The sequence below is a fragment of the Trichomycterus rosablanca genome, chromosome 3, assembly GCF_030014385.1.
Source record: "Trichomycterus rosablanca isolate fTriRos1 chromosome 3, fTriRos1.hap1, whole genome shotgun sequence".
Lineage (NCBI taxonomy): Eukaryota > Metazoa > Chordata > Actinopteri > Siluriformes > Trichomycteridae > Trichomycterus > Trichomycterus rosablanca.
The window spans coordinates 22,977,668-22,997,479 of NC_085990.1; the positions used below are offsets into that span (position 1 = coordinate 22,977,668).

General features: G+C 37.5%; 1 protein-coding gene across 8 annotated transcripts in view; it reads right to left on the minus strand.

The window, feature by feature from the left end:
- Window positions 1-18,763, minus strand: part of obscnb (obscurin, cytoskeletal calmodulin and titin-interacting RhoGEF b) — a 195,640-nt gene extending 176,877 nt beyond the window's left edge. For 7 of the 8 annotated variants that reach the window (XM_062991063.1, XM_062991064.1, XM_062991062.1 and 4 more), the window contains exons 1-2: window positions 18,627-18,763; window positions 1,883-2,975 (exon numbers count right to left, since the gene is read on the minus strand). In XM_062991063.1, coding sequence (XP_062847133.1) covers window positions 1,883-2,966 — 1,084 coding nt within the window. In that variant the 5' untranslated portion in view covers window positions 2,967-2,975; window positions 18,627-18,763. Of the gene's footprint in view, window positions 1-484; window positions 522-1,882; window positions 2,976-18,626 lie in introns of those variants that run through there. The other variant, XM_062991065.1, reaches the window with a different exon arrangement.
- Window positions 18,764-19,812: the final 1,049 nt, after the last annotated feature.

Below are 19,812 nucleotides of genomic sequence, written 5' to 3' on the forward strand. Positions count from 1 at the left end.
TCCTTTTTAATAGATAGACAATTTACTCAAGGTACTTACAAGGTTTGATACAAAGTGGTCAGCCATAAACCATCTTTGCTTGCTGTATTATTTGGTGGACCCTCTTTTAATACCTAATCATAAACCGTCAGCTATTTCCAATTTGCCTGCTTATTGTGAAATGTTTTAAAATGGTGAAACCTGAATTTTCTATGAACTTCTAACTCTTATTTTGCCCTGTCCCAGTTTTTTTTTGCACACATCCCATTTAAAAAAAATTTATATTTACTAAAAACAATGAAGTTGGTAGGTAAAAAAATTTAAAGCCATATCTTTGAACTTTTGTCAATTGAATAAAACTTTAAAAGAATTAACAAATTACAGATTATTATTTCTATTGCATTGTACTTTTCCAGAGATGGTATTTGTACATTCTGGCTGCGAGGGTGTAATCAAACATGGCCAGTGAGAGTGGGGGACTATGGTAGGTTTAAATAAGGTCTACCTGTAAGTAATGTGAGATGCTTTTTTAACAACTGCTTCCTCTCCAGTAGCTGTGCAATGAACATAGAGGCAAAGGAGCAAAATAGAAACAAAGCTAAGAAAAAGAAATAAAGAAACACCAGCTGACCCTAAGGGAGATGCTGAACAAAAAAAACTAACATTTTCTTACAGTGCAAAAAGTTTTTTTGTTTGTTTTTGTTCTCTGTACCTCTTACCTGCCTGGTCTTGCCTATTATCTGGCCACAAGTATCACAGTGTTTGCCGTAACCCGGAATGAACCAGGTACATTACCTTTCTACTCATGCCATCTCCTCTCTCTCTCCAGGTTGGACCAACCACATCCACAGGAGTTGGAGGGGAGTCTGGGCAGATGTTTTGGGGCTAAGAGAGCAATGTTTTGCTAATGGAGGTGAAAACACCGGTATGGTTACAAGGACCTGCATGCCTTTCCCAGTCAAACTGGAGTGTACTACATGCTGGTGAGTTTTTAATGGTACATCCATAATGCTATGGTAGATTCAGGGTGCAATCAGACTACTGATCACAAACATTGGAAAAGGTGTGTTGTACACACAGTGGTATTTACAATCACCCATTAGTTCCGATCATGATCAAATACATGGATAAAAAGTTCAAAATAGATGTGGAAGTTACCAATCCTCTGGGGGACATATTTGTGCAATATAAGAGGGGTGAGCTAGAGCATGGGTACCACCATAACTTAATAGCAATAAGTAAAACGTATTAACAATACCCATGACTGCAGTATTCAGTGAAAAAAAATTTTTCCTGTCCAGCATTGTTTACACCAACCATGCTACCATTTAGATAGTTTGGCGAACTGGCAATGTTTTAGCGACTAATGGACCAAGTCCTATGCCCACATATGGCATAGGCTGCAGCATACCTGGACAACATTATTATTTTTGATGGGCCAAGTCCTATGCCCACTTATGGCATAGGCTGCAGCATACCTGGACAACATCATTATTTCTAGTAGTGACTGATTGTGCCACCTTCAACATCTGCAGGCGGTCTCAAAATCTTTGAGATGGGCCAAACTCACAGCTAACTTAAAGTGTACAACTGGATGGGTGGAAGTATGGTATCTGGGCTTTTCACTTGGGTCATGAGTGGGTGCAACCCCAAAATAATAATATGGCAGTACCTGCCAAGACAAAAAAGGTGATGCAAGGGTTTTTATAACCTAATACCATAGGTTTTTTTTTTTACCAGATCCACCAGATTTAATCACAGCTAGATGGGAAATCTGACACATAAATTATGGACACTTTAAAAAAGAAGAAGAAATAGATTACATGCATAAGTATGTTCAATAGAGTACTAAAAGATTTGCTTATTTACCTTACCTTACCCTCTCTAGCCCACTCTAACTTACCTCTTACAATCACCAGCACAGCACTATAGGTTTGCCCAGCCAAGTTGGAAGCATTGCAGGTGTAGAGGCCATTATCACTTTGTTTGCAGTACAGTACTTTGAGAATGAAGTTCTCTGCTTGGTCTTCATACATGATGTGTCTGCGACCCTCACTGATGTTCACTCCATCCTTCCTCCAAATGATCTGTGGTTTGGGGTGGCCTGTGACAAAGCAGCTAAGCTTGGCATGTTTGCCCTCTGTCACCGTGCAGGTTCGGGTAAAGACACCTTTAGGTAACTTGCTAACCAAATCTGATCCTTGCTGCTCCTGGTCAGAGGCAAGTCTTAAATTGCTTAGGTCCTTAATGATTTTAGTGGAAGATGATGTATAGCTTTCTGCCATGCGAGAGAGGGAGATGTCCTTACACATCTCCTCTTTTCGCTTTTGCAGGTGGCTGAGAAGAGAGGTGCTCTTGTCGTAATTCAAAAGTCGTGTGTCCTGGGAGTCAACCACCAAGGCAGCAACAGCCTGGGCACGACCAATGGAGTTCTGGGTCCGGCAGGTGTAGGTACCACTGTCCATACTCCTGACACTCTGAATCCGCACAGAGCTAGTATCACTGTCTGAAGTTATCTTGATGCGATTGGTCTCACCTAGATAAAGACCATCCTTTTCCCAGTCAAAGTTGGGAGTAGGGTGGGCCACAACACGACAGTAGAAAGTAACATCACCACCCAAACCCACTCGGGTGGAGACAGGCTTCACTGTGAAAACTGGGGCTCGATCCATCACTGTTCCGGGAAGGCCTACCTTCAGAGTCACAGCTGCATAGGCTTCACCAACATTATTCTTGGCACGGCACATGTACTGCCCGCTGTCCTCTAACATCAGGTCATAGATAGTGAGTCGATAAACATCCCCATCCTCCACTGTTTTAAAGCGCCCACCTGTGGTTATATGTAGTTTATCTTTTTCCCAAATTACAGAAGGAACAGGATTTCCCACAACAGTGCAGCTGAGGGTAGCATCTCGACCAACACTCAGAGAAAAGGCTTTCGGCCTGGTCAGGAACCGAGGAGCCCCTCCAAAAAGATTTTGGTCCATCTGTGTTTCCTACAGTGATAAAAAAAACAAATCACAATGGTGGTTACCTACAGCTGTATGTAAAAGTTACCAAACAATTGCAATGCTTAAGTCTTTTTTAAAACAATTGTAAATAGCTATGATTGTTGCAGAGGTGCTCTTATTTGTCCATTTGCACACCAATACCTCATTCAATCTACGAAGCACAGTGAATAAACTGCCTTTTACTGCCTTGGGCTGTTGGCTTGCATTTTTATAATTATTGCAAAGTTTTCAATTTAGTAACTTATTTCAGTATAAAGTAAGCTTTAAACTTAAAAGTGGCCATTAATATATTTTATTTATTGTGTTATTATGGTTTTAAAGTTTATAATAATAATAATGTCTGAGCCCTAAAGAGCTTTTGCTCCAAAACTATGGATGTACCCACATGCAATAATGATGTCTTTACAAATGTGAAAATTACCCATGCCACTGGCACTAAAACACAACAGCCATTATTTCCAAAAAAAATTAGAAATATGGCTGCAAGTGACAATTACCAGGGTCCAAGCATACATTAGCCCAATATAATCAGATTTGGCATACTGTTTCAGAACTGCATAAGTATACAATTCACATCATAACATTTTTAGGTTTTTAGCGTCTATTAGTCCATAGTTAGAGATGCATTTTAAGTTCTTTTGTCATTGGCCAAATCTTTAGGGGTCAAATACTTCCTTTAAACTGATTGGTTGGTAGTGGTCATGTTTCTTCGGATATGATGGCAGGAGCAAGGAGGATATGACAGAGAAGCACTATGCCAAATTTCATGTTAAGTGGACAATCCACTGCACAGTGAACGCTGATAGATCGTGCCTCAAACAGGTCAACGTGATTGACATGAAATGTGGCCACTGTTTCTTTAATTTGCTGTTTGTTACCATAGCTATGCCTCAGCCCCACCTAAGGCACTGCTAATCTAAAAAAAAATTTCATTCATCAGTAGCCAGTTTGCACCATTTTTGCATTTTTCCTTTTAAAATCTACACTGTTTGTGAAGATGAGTGCGCAACCAAGCACAAAGAAACCAAAAGCAGTTAGATTCAGGCAAGACCACTGCATAGATGGCTGTTTCGTTCATACGTGGAGGAAGCTGACAGAGAACATTTAGATCTCATGTTACATACAGAAGTCAGTTGGATTAGTAGAGGCAAATTTTTGCAGCAGTTTCGGGGTCTTTCACCTGACATCAAAGGGTTTCTTCGCGTCTAGAACAGTAGAGAATACGCACAGCTAGATGACAAATAGTGGCTCTTAGATTTGCATTTATGACAGATCTAACCAACATGTTGAATAAGTTTAATTTAGAGCTGCAAAAGACAAAGATAATTAGGTGGTGAACATGATCAGTTCTGTAAACGCTTTCAAATGAAAACTGGAGTCACTGTCCTCAAAGTTGCAGTGCCACAACTGTCATTGGAGCTGGAAAAGCAGGGGGCATCTTGCATACAACTGAATAGTGCACGGTGTATTGAACAATTTCATAAAACAATAGCAGACTTTGAACAGCGCTTTCAAGACTTTAGTTTGATAGAGCTGATTGCAACATTCATGTGCTTTCCATTTGGTGGTACAGCTGAAGCTAATGTGCTGCAATCTGACATTCATATGAAGTCTAGGGCCTTTGCTGGACAATTTTGGAACTTGCTGGCTGAGGAAAAATATCCAAACATAAGAAAATGTGCCACATATTTGACATCATTGTTTGGATCAATCTACTTGTGTAAATCAGCCTTTTCCCACATGAAAATAATTAAGTCTAAATATCGGCCCACCATTACTGATGAACACTTGGAAGCCTGCTTGAGAATTGGCATCAGCAGCTGTTGTCCAGACTACACAAACCTAGCTGGCACCATTCAGTGCGAATCATCAGAATAAGGTTAGTGGGATTTTTCAGTCACTTGCCCTGTAATGCTGAATACCAATATAGGCAAAGCACACAGTGTCCATTTCTTCCAAAAAAGATCTAAAATATTGATTCGTCTGACCACAATACATGTTGTACTCTAGACATGGTTAATATAAGACTTCTTTTTTGCAAAGTAAAGTTGTAAAAGTTGCTAAAGTAAAGTAATCTCTTGCCCTTTACACACTGATTCTTTTTTTAGATTTCTTTATTCTCTAAATGATATTATGCACTGTAGAGGGAGAAATATGCAAATCTCTTCTGATTTTTCTTTGAGGAAAATTATTTTTAAACTAGTTTCTCACATATCTGTTGACAAACTGTAGATCCTGTGCCCATCCTCTGCTCCTCAAAAGCCTTTTGTAAAAACTGCTTTTGTACCAAATTATGATTAGAATTACCTGTTTAAACCTAATTACTAGCTTAAAACTGCCCCCTGTCCTAACTTTTCTTGAAAAGTTTTACAGACCTGAAACACAGGGATAAATGTGTTAATAAATGAAATAAAGTTGACCAGACAAAACATGAAATATCATATTGTCTGCAATGGAAAAAAATCTCAAAGTAACCGTAAGTGTTTTTTTCTACACTGTCCCAACTTTTTTTTTTATTTGGGGTTGTACTTGTAATATGACTTGTGATTGACAAACCCAAGCAAACACAAAATGCTTTCTTTAATGATGATTTCCTTTACTGAAGGTTAATAGTTTCACTAGTCACACGCTGGCGTGATTACTGCCAGACTTGTTGAATCTAAACATCATTTAAATAGAACCCGGCACATAAAACCCAGCACATTATGTGACAGCTGTTGACAGCTAAAATTATAAGGTGAGCAAACCAATAAGCAGCATGTAAATACAAAAACATAAGAGAAGGGGTGGAGAGAATCTGATGTTATTCTAACATTTACTTTTCGATGACTTACTTACAAACAAAAATAAGTTTTCTGATGTAAGCTGTTTGGCAGTTCTTTGCTTTGCTTGTGGTATTGTTGTAATGTCAACAGCTAAAAATTATGCCCCCCTAGTAAACAGGAGCATTTTTGGTGTGTGCAACCCTCAAAGGCAGCATTTTGTTTTTTCCCAATTTTTCTCCCCTAATCTAGTCGTGTCCAATTACCCTGATTGCATCCTCTATACTGATTCGACCCTTCACCACTGACTGAGGACACCTCTCAACTGACTTACGCCCCCTCCGGCACGTACAGTCAGGAAAGACTGCATTTTTCACCTGCACGAGTCGAGTTCATACACTTGATGGGCACTGTGTATGGAGGGCCACACCCCCATCAGCATTATTTCTCAGCCCTGTGCAGGCGCCATCAGTCAGCCAGCAGGGGCTGCAGTTGCACCAGTTATGAGGACCTATGATCTGACTTTCTTACCCTCTAACCCTGAACAACAGCCAATCATTGTTCATGCTGCCACCCAGCCTAGTCAGAAAGGCAGAGCTGAGATTCGATACTATGTATTCGAAACCCCAACTCTGGTGCGCTAGCGTACTTTACCACTGCGCCACCTGAGCCGCCAAAGGCAGCATTTTGAATGTATTTTGTTTTATTTAATGCAGAGTTTATAATGTTTTTTTGGTTCAGTTAATGCAGCATTTTTTAAATTTATTAAGTTTGAGTTAATCCAGCGCTTTTAAAATGTAGTTTCAGTTAATGCAGCAGTTCTGAAAAGTTTTTCATTTCATACAACATTTTAATGCTTCATTCCTGGTAATGTAATTGTGTTCTTCCTCAATGCTGTTGTGTTCTCAGGCTTTGTTTGCAGTGTTTTAAAAATAAAGTTTTTTTTAAAGTGGCATTCCTGGTAATGTATTTGTGTTCTTCCTCAATGTTGTTGTGTTCTGTGCTTTTATTTGCTTTGTAAATGTAGTTGTGATTTGGCCACCATTAATTTATTACTGTACTCATACTATAGAACATTTATTCTGTAATACGGGTGTAATAAATGGTACGTCAACAAACTTAAAGCATTTTGAACAGTCCTTTTCCACTTTCATGCTCCCTTAGGTTCATCCCTTTAATGCAGATGAACCTTACATTTGAGAATAAAGTGTTAACTAAAAACAGAAGAAACTCAAATATCAGACAAATGTCTAATATAAAAGCTATAACTTTACAGCTGTGCAAAGAGTTTATTTCAAGCACTACTGAAACAAGCTGATCATTATTAATGGAGATGCAGTTGGTATTTCTACACTCGTTACAGACCGTAATTGATCTTGTTTTAGTGGCTGATGAGTCTAAGATAGTTAAATTGTGAAATGAGTGATCATTGTGGTGTTTTCTGTACAAGAAAGATTAAGAAAAATGTGCTCAATTGTCATAATACTATAACTATAAAGTATTTAAAATGGTATACTAAGGATGCATTTATAGAAGGTCTGAGTCAAATGAACTGGTCACAGGTTTTAAAATGTATTGATGTGGAGTTTAAAGAACAAATGAATGAGGTTATTAATAGAAAAAAATAAAAAGGCGTATTTCACAGAAATGATATTTGAATATAGGAAGCATTCTAGCAAATTATGGAAGTCACTTAAACAGCTTGGTTGTAATAATCGATTGACAACTAAAAGGAGTAATATTAGCTTGGAGTCTGAAAATATGGTTTTATCAGATAAGAAAGAGGTGGCAGAGAGGCTAAAGATTTTTTTTACCTCAGCTTTTAGAAGACTGGTGGAGAATGGTCAGCATGGGGAGAGTTGTAATTGATAGTTTTTCTTTTAATTATGTGTCCGAGGACGTAGTGCGTGAGAGGAATTTAAACTGTTCTAAAGCATCCAGTCTGGTCAAAATCTTATTTATAAATTTCAATCTGGTTTTAAAAGGTCTCACTCTACTGATAAATGTTTATTTGCAGAAAGCTTTTGATACTGTTGACCACGAGATTTTATTGACAAAGTTAAAAGCTATTGGTTTTAAGGATATTGCTGTAAAATGGGTTGCTTCATATTTGAAAGGACGTAAACAGCAGGTGGATGTAGGTGGTACTTTATCTTTACCCAGATCTATTAGGTGTGGGGTTCCACAAGGAAGTGCGTTGGGTCCACTCTTTTTCCTTTTGTATATCAATGATTTAAAGTCGTATGTTCATGTAAACGTCTTTTGTACGCAGATGATTCAGCACTCTTATTTTCTCACAAAGATAAAAGTATTATATAATGTACATTGAGTGATGAGTTATTTAAGGTTAGTAGGTGGTTGTCTGAGAATAGGTTGTCACTTTATTTGGGGAAATCAGAATCAATTTTATTGTACAAGAGTGAAATTAAATAAAATTCCAGTTTTTAATGTGGTTGTGGGGAACATTGTGCTTAAAGCTAGGAATTCAGTTATTTATTTAGGATGTATGTTAGATAGATATTTATCAGGAAAGGGACAGGCAGATAGGATTTTGACTAAGATTAATCAAAGAATTGGGTATTCAAGATTGGGGAATTTCAAAGTTTTTAGATAGGAAAACTATGATTACCTTGTCGGGGGTTTTGGTTCAGCATTATTTTGATTATGCCTGTTGTTCATGGTATAATGGCACTGCAAAGCAGATTAAAAATAGGCTTCAAATATCTCAAAATAAATTAGTAAGGGTAATTTTAAATCTTCCTGTGAGAACTCACTTGGAATTGAATCATTATCAAATGTTTGGATGGTTAAAAGTTTAGGATAGGGTCACTCTGATAGAGTTGTGTAATGTATACAAGATTGCACATGGGACTAGGTAGGGCTGGGTATCGCCACTAATTTCCTGGATCGATTCGATTCCGATTCACAAGGTCCCGATTCGATTCGATCTTCGATTTTCGATTCGATTTTCGATTCAATTTCGATTCAACACATTGAGGCATATTTGAGTTACATTAACAGGTTTTGTTTAAATATGTACAGATGTTCAGAGAACAAATGTGATAATTGTACAAAGTAGGGGTGGGTTTATAAAATCGATTTTTCGATTCGAATCGATCTTTATTTGAATTATCCGATATCGATTCATATAAACGTGAGATCGATCTTTTAAATACGCCCCTTTTTACGGTGTACACGGAGATCTGGGCATTGTACGGCCCATTGTACGAGACATCCCCAACCGGCCCGCATGAGGTTCGTGGCAAATACAAATTAGACGTAAATAAATGTACATCACACATGCAATATAACAGGATTGATTTTGACGGGAGCGCTGTGTCTTTGAATATCCGGAAGTTTTGATTCACGTATGCGCATGTGTGCGCGAGTGTGTGGAGCTTCACCGTAACAGAACAGAACTGAATGTGACTAACCGTGAAGTTTTTAACAAGACATAAACTTCTGAAGTATTTATTAAGTCAGGTGTAACGCTGGTTAAGGATCCCAATTTAGGCTTTAAATCGCGGTACAAAACAGAAATACAAGAGCATGAATGATACGGAGCATCACACCTGAAACTTTTATAAAGTTTAACACATCCAGAACTGAAGCAGTCAGGACCAGCTTTGTGATTTTAATAAGAATATCCAACAATAACAACGGACTGAAATTAGACTCAAAACAAAATAGTATAAAAACCTGCACATTTTGTTCACATTTGTTTTTTTTTAAATTTTATTTATTTCTTTGTTTAAATAGTGAAATAATGTTGACGTTTTTTGACGCTTACTTCTAATTTTGTGATTGTAACATCTAAACATTAACAGCTTATCAAAACTGCACAATTTACTGCTTTTAATAAAGAGTGGGCAGTAGTCTAGTGCTTAAGATACTGGACTAGTAATTAGAAGGTTGCTGGTTCAAGCCCCTCCACTGCCAGGTTGCTGCTGTTGGGCTGACTCTAGCGCGCGTCTGTTCTGTACCATAACAGAGAAGGTGAATAAAGTTTTATGCTCCCGACGATCTGTTATGTGCCGTGTATTTGTTCCTTTATTAATCCAGTGCATTACTAAGACACTCGGTTACAGTAGTTTGGGAGAGCAGACAGACTCATCTGAGATTATTCCTGGTGATAGATGGTGTAGTGTGAAACCCTCTATCACCGATCACTCGTGCAGTGTGAACTGTACAGCGACCCAGACCGGCAAATCAGAAAGTCGTGTAGTGTGAACTTGGCATAAGCTGTGCAACAGCCAGGTGTATGTTTACATTACATGTACACTGTTGTAGCGTGTCAGACATATAAAATAATAATAATTAAAAAAAATAATGTTACTGTTTTTTGTTTTGGATAAATTATTTATGTAAAAACAAATATTTTTTAATAATAAATGTTCTTTGTACAATTATCACATTTGTTCTGTGAACATCTGTACATATTTAAACAAAACCTGTTAATGTAACTCAAATATGCCTAAATGTGTTGAATCGAAATTGAATCGAATCGGGACCTTGTGAATCGGAATCGAATCGATCCAGGAAATTAGTGGCAATACCCAGCCCTAGTACAAAGAACACTCATTATTAAAAATATTTATGTATTTTGTTTACATAAATAATTAATCCAAAACAGAAAACAGTCAAATTAATTTTTTATTATTACTTTATATGTCTGACACGCTACAACATTGTAAATGTAATGTAAACATACACCTGGCTGTTGAACAGCTTATGCCAAGTTTACACTACATGACACTCTGATTAACACCTGGTCGCTGTAATGTTCACACTACACGACTGATCGGCGATGGGGGGTTTTACACTACACCATCTATCACCAGGGGGAATCACAGGCGAGCTTCTCTGGTCTCCAAAACTAAGTTTTGTCACGAAAACACACGTGAGAAGTGATGAAAGGTTTAATGATACCAAGTCCAAACATGCACATCAACAAGTAGCGAGCGATCAAAGTTTGTGCGCTGATTAAATAAATGAATCTGAATGGATTTGGCAACACGAGCAGCATGGCTTGTTCTATAGTGAGTTGGAGGTTAATAAATATTTTGTTTTGTAGAGAACGATCAGGTCAGAAATACTGTAAAACTCGCGTGTGCTGATGTATTCTGATAGAAACTATATTGCGCTCCACCACCTGTTTACAACCTCTCCACTGTGTTTCCCCTCGCTGTCTCTCACATTGATCGAGAGCCGAGTTTTGATCGCAGAGCGAACACCGAGTTCCTCCCGAATCCAGCACCGACCCGTCGCCGAGCGAAAATCAGTGCAAAAAGTTGTGTAGTGGTCAGAACTTGAGCTTCTGCCATGCTAAACTGATGTGCAGGTCAGATCTCGTTACATGGAAAAACACTGGCTGGTCACGCGAAATTAAAGGGGGTAACAGATTTCCGTGTGCACCGTAAAAAGGGGCGTATTTAAAAGATCGATCTCGCGTTTATATGAATCGATATCGGATCGTTCAAATAAAGATCGATTCGAATCGAAAAATCGATTTTATAAACCCACCCCTACATGGGACTGCTCCACAGTATCTTAAAAATTATTTTATTCAGGTTAGAGATGTTCATGGTTATTCTAAAAGAAGATTATCTACAGATTTAGTACTTCTGTGTTATAAAAGTAAAGTGGGAAGGGATTCTTTTAGGTTTGTAGCAGTATCTTTGTGAAACCGTTTGCCAGGACATTTTAAAATGTTTGACAGTTTGCGAGGGTTTAGACAGGCCGTTAAGAAATGGTTACATGAAAGGGGAATTTTTTGCTAATTAAAAAAAAAGTTTTAATAATGTTTATGAATTTAAATAAATGTATTGTGTTGTTATGTTTTAGTGATTTGTATTATGATGTCAAGCTTGCTATGGAAATAAGTCTTCGGACTTTTTTGTGTTATCCCTGACTGTTTCTGTTTTTACAAGAGGCACTGCATCTATAAAGGGCTGGAGTGCTTGTTATGTTTAAAATATGAAATGGTTTAATAAAATCAATCAATCAATTTTACATTTACTTTGACTATTATTTCATTGCAGACAGTATGAAACAGGGTTCATACACCTTTTCCAAGGTCAAATTCAAGCACTTTTTAAGCACTTTCAAGGTCCATTTTCAAGCTTTTCCAGCACCTTACAGCTGTGGTAAATTACATATTTATACAAATACATACACTATATTGCCAAAAGTATTCACAAAAGAATTCAGGTTCCAATCACTTCCATGGCCACAGGTGTATAAAACAAAGCACCTTGGCATGCAGACTGCTTCTACAAACATTTGTGAAAGAATGGGTCGCTCTCAGGAGCTCAGTGAATATTTAGTTCAATTATTAGAACTATTTAGTAGTGAGGAAATTTCACGACTTGTTGCACAGGTGGCATCCTATCACGGTACCATGCTGGAATTCACTGAGCTCCTGAGAGCGACCCATTCTTTCACAAATGTTTGTAGAAGCAGTCTGCTTGCTATAGAATCTGGCAATATAAATCAATATATAACAATTACCCAAAAAATCACTCGACAAATAAACAGACTGGCAGATCGCAGTCACACACTAGCTGTCGGTCGCAAACAAGCTCTTTGAGCCAACTATTTTTTACGTGAACAATGGGAGCCGACTCCCGTCCAAGAGCCGACTCCCGTCCAAGAGCCGTTACTTTCTTTATCTCCTTTTCGTAACTTAAAACAAGGCAGAATGTTAGGGTGATCTTCTCCGTGGCACGGGCAGGCACTCCACAGGCAGAAGTGGTAAAACTGAAGAACCGTTTTGGAGCAGAAAGAGCCGGCTCTTCTTGGTGAGCTGAGCCAAATGGCTCACCAAAAAAAAGCCGGAATTCGCATCACTCTTACACACAGGCGCAAGCAAGGCGCAGGCGGAGCAGTTTTCATTTTAGGCTCTGCGACTTTTTTTTATTTCTCCAACTAATAAGCGAACAATTCGGTAAAATAGCTATTTGTGGTGAAAGAAATACTGTTACGACTTCAAGCATTTTCAAGCACTTTATTCAAAATTCCAGCACTTTTCAAACCTGGAAAATACAACATTAAAATTCAAGCATTTTCAAGGATTTCAAGCACCCGTACGAACCCTGATGAACCTAAGATATTTCATGTTTTGTCTAAGCAACTTTATTTCATTTATTAATAAACATCTATTCCTGAATTTCAGGCCTGCAACACATTCCAAAAAAAGTTGGGACAGTAAAGCATTTACCATCTTGTAATGTTGCAATTCCTTTTCAACACCCTTAAAAAAAATTTTGGCACAGAGGATACCAAGCGATTTAGTGTTTCAGGTTTTGTTTTGTCCCATTCATCCTGCGCACACATCTTAAGATGTGCAATGTTGTTGCATTTTTCGTTTCAAAACTCTCCACACATTCTCTACTGGGGACAGGCCAGGACTGCAGGCAGGCCAGTCCAGTACCTGTAACTTCTTCTTCCGCAGCCATGCCTTTGTAATGTGTGCAGCATGTGGTTTGCATTGTCTTGTTGAAAAATGCATGGACGTCCCTGGAAAAGATGACATCTTGAAGGCAGCATATGTTGCTCTAGGATCTCAGTGTACTTTTCCGCATTAATGCTGCCACCACAGAAGTGTAAATGACCTTTGCCAAGGGCACTGACACAGCCTCATACCATGACAGACCCTGGCTTTTGGACTTGTTACTGATAACAGTCTGGATGGTCCTTTTTGTCTTTGGTTCGGAGCACACAACGACCATTTTTTCCAAAAAAGACCTGGAATGCTGATTCATCTTACCACAATACACGTTTCCACTGTGTGATAATTCATCCTAGATGCCTCTGAGCCCAGAGAAGTCGACGCCGCTTCTGGACATGGTTAACATAAGGCTTTTTTTGCACAGTAATCCCTTGTCCATGTGGTTATATCAGATATTGTTAAGTGGTGGGTCTTGATGCAGTGTCGTCTGAGGGATCGAAGATCACAGGCATTCAGCTTAAGCTTGCGCCCTTGACCTTTATGCACTGAAATTTCTCCCAATTCCTTGAATCATTTAATGATATTTTGCACTGTAGAGGGAGAAATATGCAAAATCTTTATTTGAGGTAATTATTTCAATAATTTTCTCACGCATTTGTTGGAGATCCTCTGGCCATCTTTGCTCATCAAAGACTCAGCCTCTTCTGGATGCAGCTTTTGTACCAAACCATGATTACAATCACCTGTTGACATCACCTGTTTGGAATCACATCATTTAGTTTTTTCACCTCATTACTAGTCCTAAATTGCCCCCGTCCCAACTTTTTTGGAATGTGTTACAGGCCTGAAATACAGGAATGGAGGTATATTAACAAATGAAATGAAGTTGAGCAGACAAAACATAAAATATATTGGGTTCAAATTGTCTGCAATCAAATAAAAGTCGAAGTAAATGTAAGGAACACTGCATTTTTATTTATTTGCATTTTCCATACCGTCCCAACTTTTCTGATTTGTGGCTGTATGATAAGCAGAGCTTTAACCTTATAATAAAGCATGTCAAATATCCACATTATTTTTGTAAAACAAAATGATAACGCTACACACAGATCATGAAGTCAGACTCCATTACAGACACTAAGTGTAAGGCTAGCTCTTAAATCAAGTCTGAACTGTTACACAAGCCACACTCTCTGAATCAATTGAAATGACATTTTAACTGGCAGCATTAATCAAACATTGACTTCTTTGTCATCTTTTACATTAATTTTAAGCATGCTGTATTTACTAAAAATATATAAAAGACAAATTTTTGCAACAGTGGTTTATGTATTTTTTTTATTATTTATCTATGTAATATAACATGCAAAACCCTAAATTAAAATTATTCTTTCATGCTTTAGGTTTAAAACTATTACACTTAAAAAGAATAGAAAGAAAGGGAAAATAGACAATTTAGTGTTTTTAAGAAATGGCAAATCAAATACAACCCCCTTTTTCTGGAAATTTGGAATCTTTTGTAAAATGCACTAAAACATTTTTAACATATTTATACATATTTTAACATATTTAACTGACAATGTTTTCCACTGACCAATGTAATTGGGTTTTGTAAAACCTGGTGGTGCATATAAATTATGTATGGCATTCTCTTTACGAGTTCCAGGTAACAGTTTTTTTTCTTTTTTAATGCATTTTCTCCCCATTTTTCTCCCTATTTAGCGCACTCAATTTGTCTTCCGCTGCTGAGAGATACCCGATTGCATATACTGTGGCCAATTAGTATCTGCTCCAGGCACTGCCAATTGTGCCCACCGGTGGCAATGCTGAGTTTCAAACCAAGGAGTTCAGAATCTCAGCGTTTGTGTGCTAGTGGAATATCCCGCTGCGCCACCTGGGCGCAAACATTTTCTGATGTGTTAGAAGGTTTTCTAAAGTACTCCCGAGCCGATGTGGCTATATTTATCACAGTAGTGTAATATGCTGTCTGACAAGTGGTGAGCCACAACCCATTTTTGCTTGTAAAGACTAATCCTTTGGTGGATCCTCCTTTTATTCCCAATCATAAGACCCCCACCTGTTAAATTATCTGTTTACTCTGGAATGTTTCAAAATGGTGTACACTGATTATTCTATAAACTTTTCTTAATTTACTTTCGTCACAACGTTTTTGAGTGTGTTGCAGGCATCATATTAAACATTTGTTTATATTTAAAAAATTCAGTTGGTCACTGAAAAAATAAAAAGTAATTTCTTTGTACAACCCCAAATAAAATAAAAAAGTTGGGAGAGAATAGAAAATGCAAATAAAAAAGCATTTACCTTGACTTTTGTTTCATTGCAGATTGTATGAATATATTTAATGTTTTGTCTGGTCAACTTTATTTTTTTTGGTAATATATATTCATTCCTGCATTTCAGCTCTGCAACACATTCCAAAAATGTGAGAACAGGTAATTTAGGGCTGGTAGTGAGGTAAAAAATACATAAGTAAATAAACAATGATGTGATTACAAACAGGTGATGTCAAAAGGTCATTCTAATTATGATTTGGAACAAAAGCAGTATCCATGAAAGGCTGATTATATGAGGAACAAAAACGGACAGAGAATCTCCAGTTTGTCAACAAATGTGTAAGAAAATAATGAAATGTTCAAAAACAATGCTTCCCAAAGAAAGACTGGAAGGGATAAAGTGCAAGGGCGCAAGCTTTAGTTAAACACCCCTGATCTTAAATCCCTCAGCCCTGCAAAAAGAACCGCCATTCATCAATATCTGATATAATTATATGGAAAAGGGATTACTTTGGCAAACATTTGTCAAGAACTACAATACAGAAGTTACACTCACAAACACCACTTGGTGGTGTCAGTGCCCTAGGCAAAGGTAATTTACACTCCTGTGATGGCATCAAAAGGCATGATGGCAAAAAAGATTTTAGAGCAGCATATGCTGCCTTTAAGACAACATTTTGTCCAGCAACATCCATGCATTTTTTTAACACGACAATGCAAAACCTAAAAAAACCTATGCAGACACTGGGAGAACATGCAAACTCCACACAGAAAAGATCCGGACCACCCCACCTGGGGATTGAACCCAGGACCTTCTTGCGTGCTGATTGATTTAAAAGTAACCTAACAGTAACTGATATCTTAAAAGCCTAAACCTAAATGCAAACCATATGATGAGCATATATAATAGGACGTTTGAGCAATTAGTATTTTAAAGCAATGTTTTAATTAAATGTTTTAAATGTGATCCAACTTTTTGATTTGTGTGGTATGGTAGACTGCTAACATCATATGTTAATTATAGTTAATAATAATATAAAAACAACATTAAGCGATTTATTACTTATACATATAGTAATTATGTTATAATTGATTTTCACTGATCAGCCATAACATTTAAACCACCTTCCTAAAATGTGGGTGGGTCCCCCTTGTACAGCAACACGGTTTAGTCCCATCAAAGCATGAACTTTACAAGACCTCTGAAGGTGTACTGTGTTATTTGGCACAAAGACCTTAACAGCATATCCTTAAGTTCTGTTATTTATGAGATGGGGCTTCCATGAACTTGTTTGTCCAGCTTATACCACATATGCTTGATAGGACTGCAATCTAGGAAATTTGGAATTCAACTCAAACACTGTCTTTAACATGTTCCTCAAATTATTTTTTATCAAATTAGGGGATACACCACCATCAAGGGTGCACTTGTTTTTTAGCACGGTAGGTGATACATGTCAAACATCAACATTAATGCAAGGATCAAACGTTTCTCAGCAGAACATTGAACATGGCTTTCCCAGGTAAGTAACACACATGCACCCAGCCATCCACATAATGTACAATAAAATACAAAATTAAATGTAATCAGACCAAGCCATGTTCTTCCATTGCTGCATGATCCAGTTCTGATTCTCACATGCCTATTGTAGACGCTTTCAGACATCAACAAGGGTAGAATGAGCAGCCTGACTAGTATGTGGCTATGCAGCTCCCTACACAGTGATGTATTGTTTGTTCTGACACCTAACTATCACCGCCAGCAATTAAACTTTTCAGCAATTTGTGCTATAGTGATTCTTCTCTGGGATATGCCAATGCGTGCATAACTGCATCTGTCCCGGTCGCCAGTTTACTGGTTGTCCCTTCTTGGCATTTTTTGGTAGGTACTAACCACTGATTGATGGGAACAACCCACAAGATCTGACATTTTGAAGATGCTATGACCCATTGGTCTAGCCATCGCAATTTGGCCCTTGGGCAAATCTACGCATGTTCTTATGCTTGCCCATTTTCCTGCTTTAAAATACATCAACTACAAAAACTGATTGTTCAGTTGTAACTTAATAATGTTATTCATTTTACCAGTCAGTTGTTTTAATGTGTGGCTGATCAGTGTATGCTTGCAGAGGAAGCCTAGTAGGTAAAGCTTTGGGCTGTCAATCAAAAGACTGAATTTGAATCTTGGCTCTGCCATGCAGCCACTGTTGAGCCCTTAAGCAAGGCCATTAAGTCTCTTAGCTCCAGGGGCACCATACAATGGCTGACCCTGTGCTCTGACCACAAGCAAGCTGGGATATGCAAAAGAATTAATTGTACTGTACATGTGTATATGACAAATAAAGGTATCTGATTTGATATACACAATATATGAGGTCAAAAATATATGAAGACCTAACCATGAGCTAGTTGAACATACCATTTGGCTGGTTTGGTGAATTGCAGTGACCTGCACAGAGCCCTGACATCAACCTTATTGATCCACGACTTCAAATCAAACATGACATGTTTTTTTGACTGACAAATTTCCACAGACAAGCAAATGTTCCAATATTTACCTTAATGCTTATAGTTTTGGAATAGCATGTCCAACAAGCTTATGTTTAGGTATTCACATAGCTTTTAAATTTAGATATTTACTAGTACTTTACGTGCCTTTTGTCTTACTTTCTAGCAAACTCACATTCATATATTGTCCTTTCACCAAAAAATCTAAGGTCAAAATAGTGAAATGCCAGTGACACTACACACATTATTATTACTGTTATTATTATTATTATAATTATTATTAATATTGCAACGGGTTGTGTCGGGTTTAATACGTGACATTTGCCTTCTTTCAGAACCTGCTCAACAGAGCTGCTTGTCTCAAAATAGCCTCAGCTGTCCTGCCTCGTCTCACTTTATTGCCATTTGTAGAAGCTGACTGCGGTCAGCTGCTCGATAGGACATTTCGTCTCAGCAATTCCAGTCACTTTGCCACTTACCTCTAGAAATGCTGTTTATCGGGCTACAAAAAGTAACCTATTATGATCTTTACTTTTCATTAATGAAATGTAGCAACGTCCCACTAAAAGTTGTGCTATTTCTGTGAAAATACTAAAACGAAAATATCAATAGAGGGTCTTACCTTTACTCGGGTTTGTTTAGTTGTATCATTAAGTCCAAATGTACACTCGTATATGTAAGAATGAAACAAAAGAATTGCAAAACTGCTAAACTTCTTTGTCACAGAAGCCCAATGTGTGGAAAGTGGTGGCGAAATGCCGTATGCGACTGCGAGGACAGCGTTATTCCTCTACACACCCCCACTATCACGGAGCGCCAATATTTCTGTTTTTTCTTCAGCGTGACAAATGGCGGACGTTCGTTCTCATGTCGTCCAGCCTCCTGTCAAAAATAAACCTGTGCCTTAGCACGTTTTGTCTGCAGCTATGACAAACAGGTCTACTTTTTTATCAGAAGTAAAAATCTATCAACTCTGCTTAATTTTTTTATTGTCCTTTAAAACAGAGGTAACAAAGTAAACATTTGTTTATAAACTTTCTGGGCATTTTCATTTAGTATATAGCTCTGACGTTTCAGTTGTTCAATAAAATAATTCAATTTACTTATAGGATTCAATTTCATTTATAAGTTGTAAATAAATATCAACTTTAAGGGAATACTGAACATTGATGAGTCATAAGTATAAACATTAAGTGTTATTAACAATGTAATGTCCAAATCCTTGTTTTCTATTACTTTCTATTTATTGGTAACCTCATTAAAAACTAATAATAAATGTATTTTACTAGACTTGGGTGTATCATCCATACACACAAATAAACAAATGTAGTTTCCTTTCTTAACAAACAAGTCAATGGCCAATCTGACCTTCAACTCTTAGGAATATTCCAGGTTTTTCCCAGGCCTGTGGCACCAGTGACACATTTGAATGACAGCAGCAGGTCGGTAAGGTTCAAATATAAACTGCATGAAACTCAATCATTGCGATCTGTTTGAAACTCTCTCTCTCTCTCTCTCTCTCTCTCTCTCTCTCTCATTCTTATTTGCAAAGGAAGATCTTTTTTCATCAACACAGGACATGAATTTAAAATGTTTTAGCTCAAAACAAATAGTGTTGTGAAAAAGTATGATGATTTTATTTATTAAAAAAGAAACTATAGTATAAATACTATAGTATTTATTTTACTATAAATCAACCAGTTAACCAAATTCAATTAACAACTGGGTTCACTAGCTACACTCAGGAATGATTACGGCAAGATTTGCTGAATCTAAACATAATTAAAATAGACCCTGGAAATGTAAGG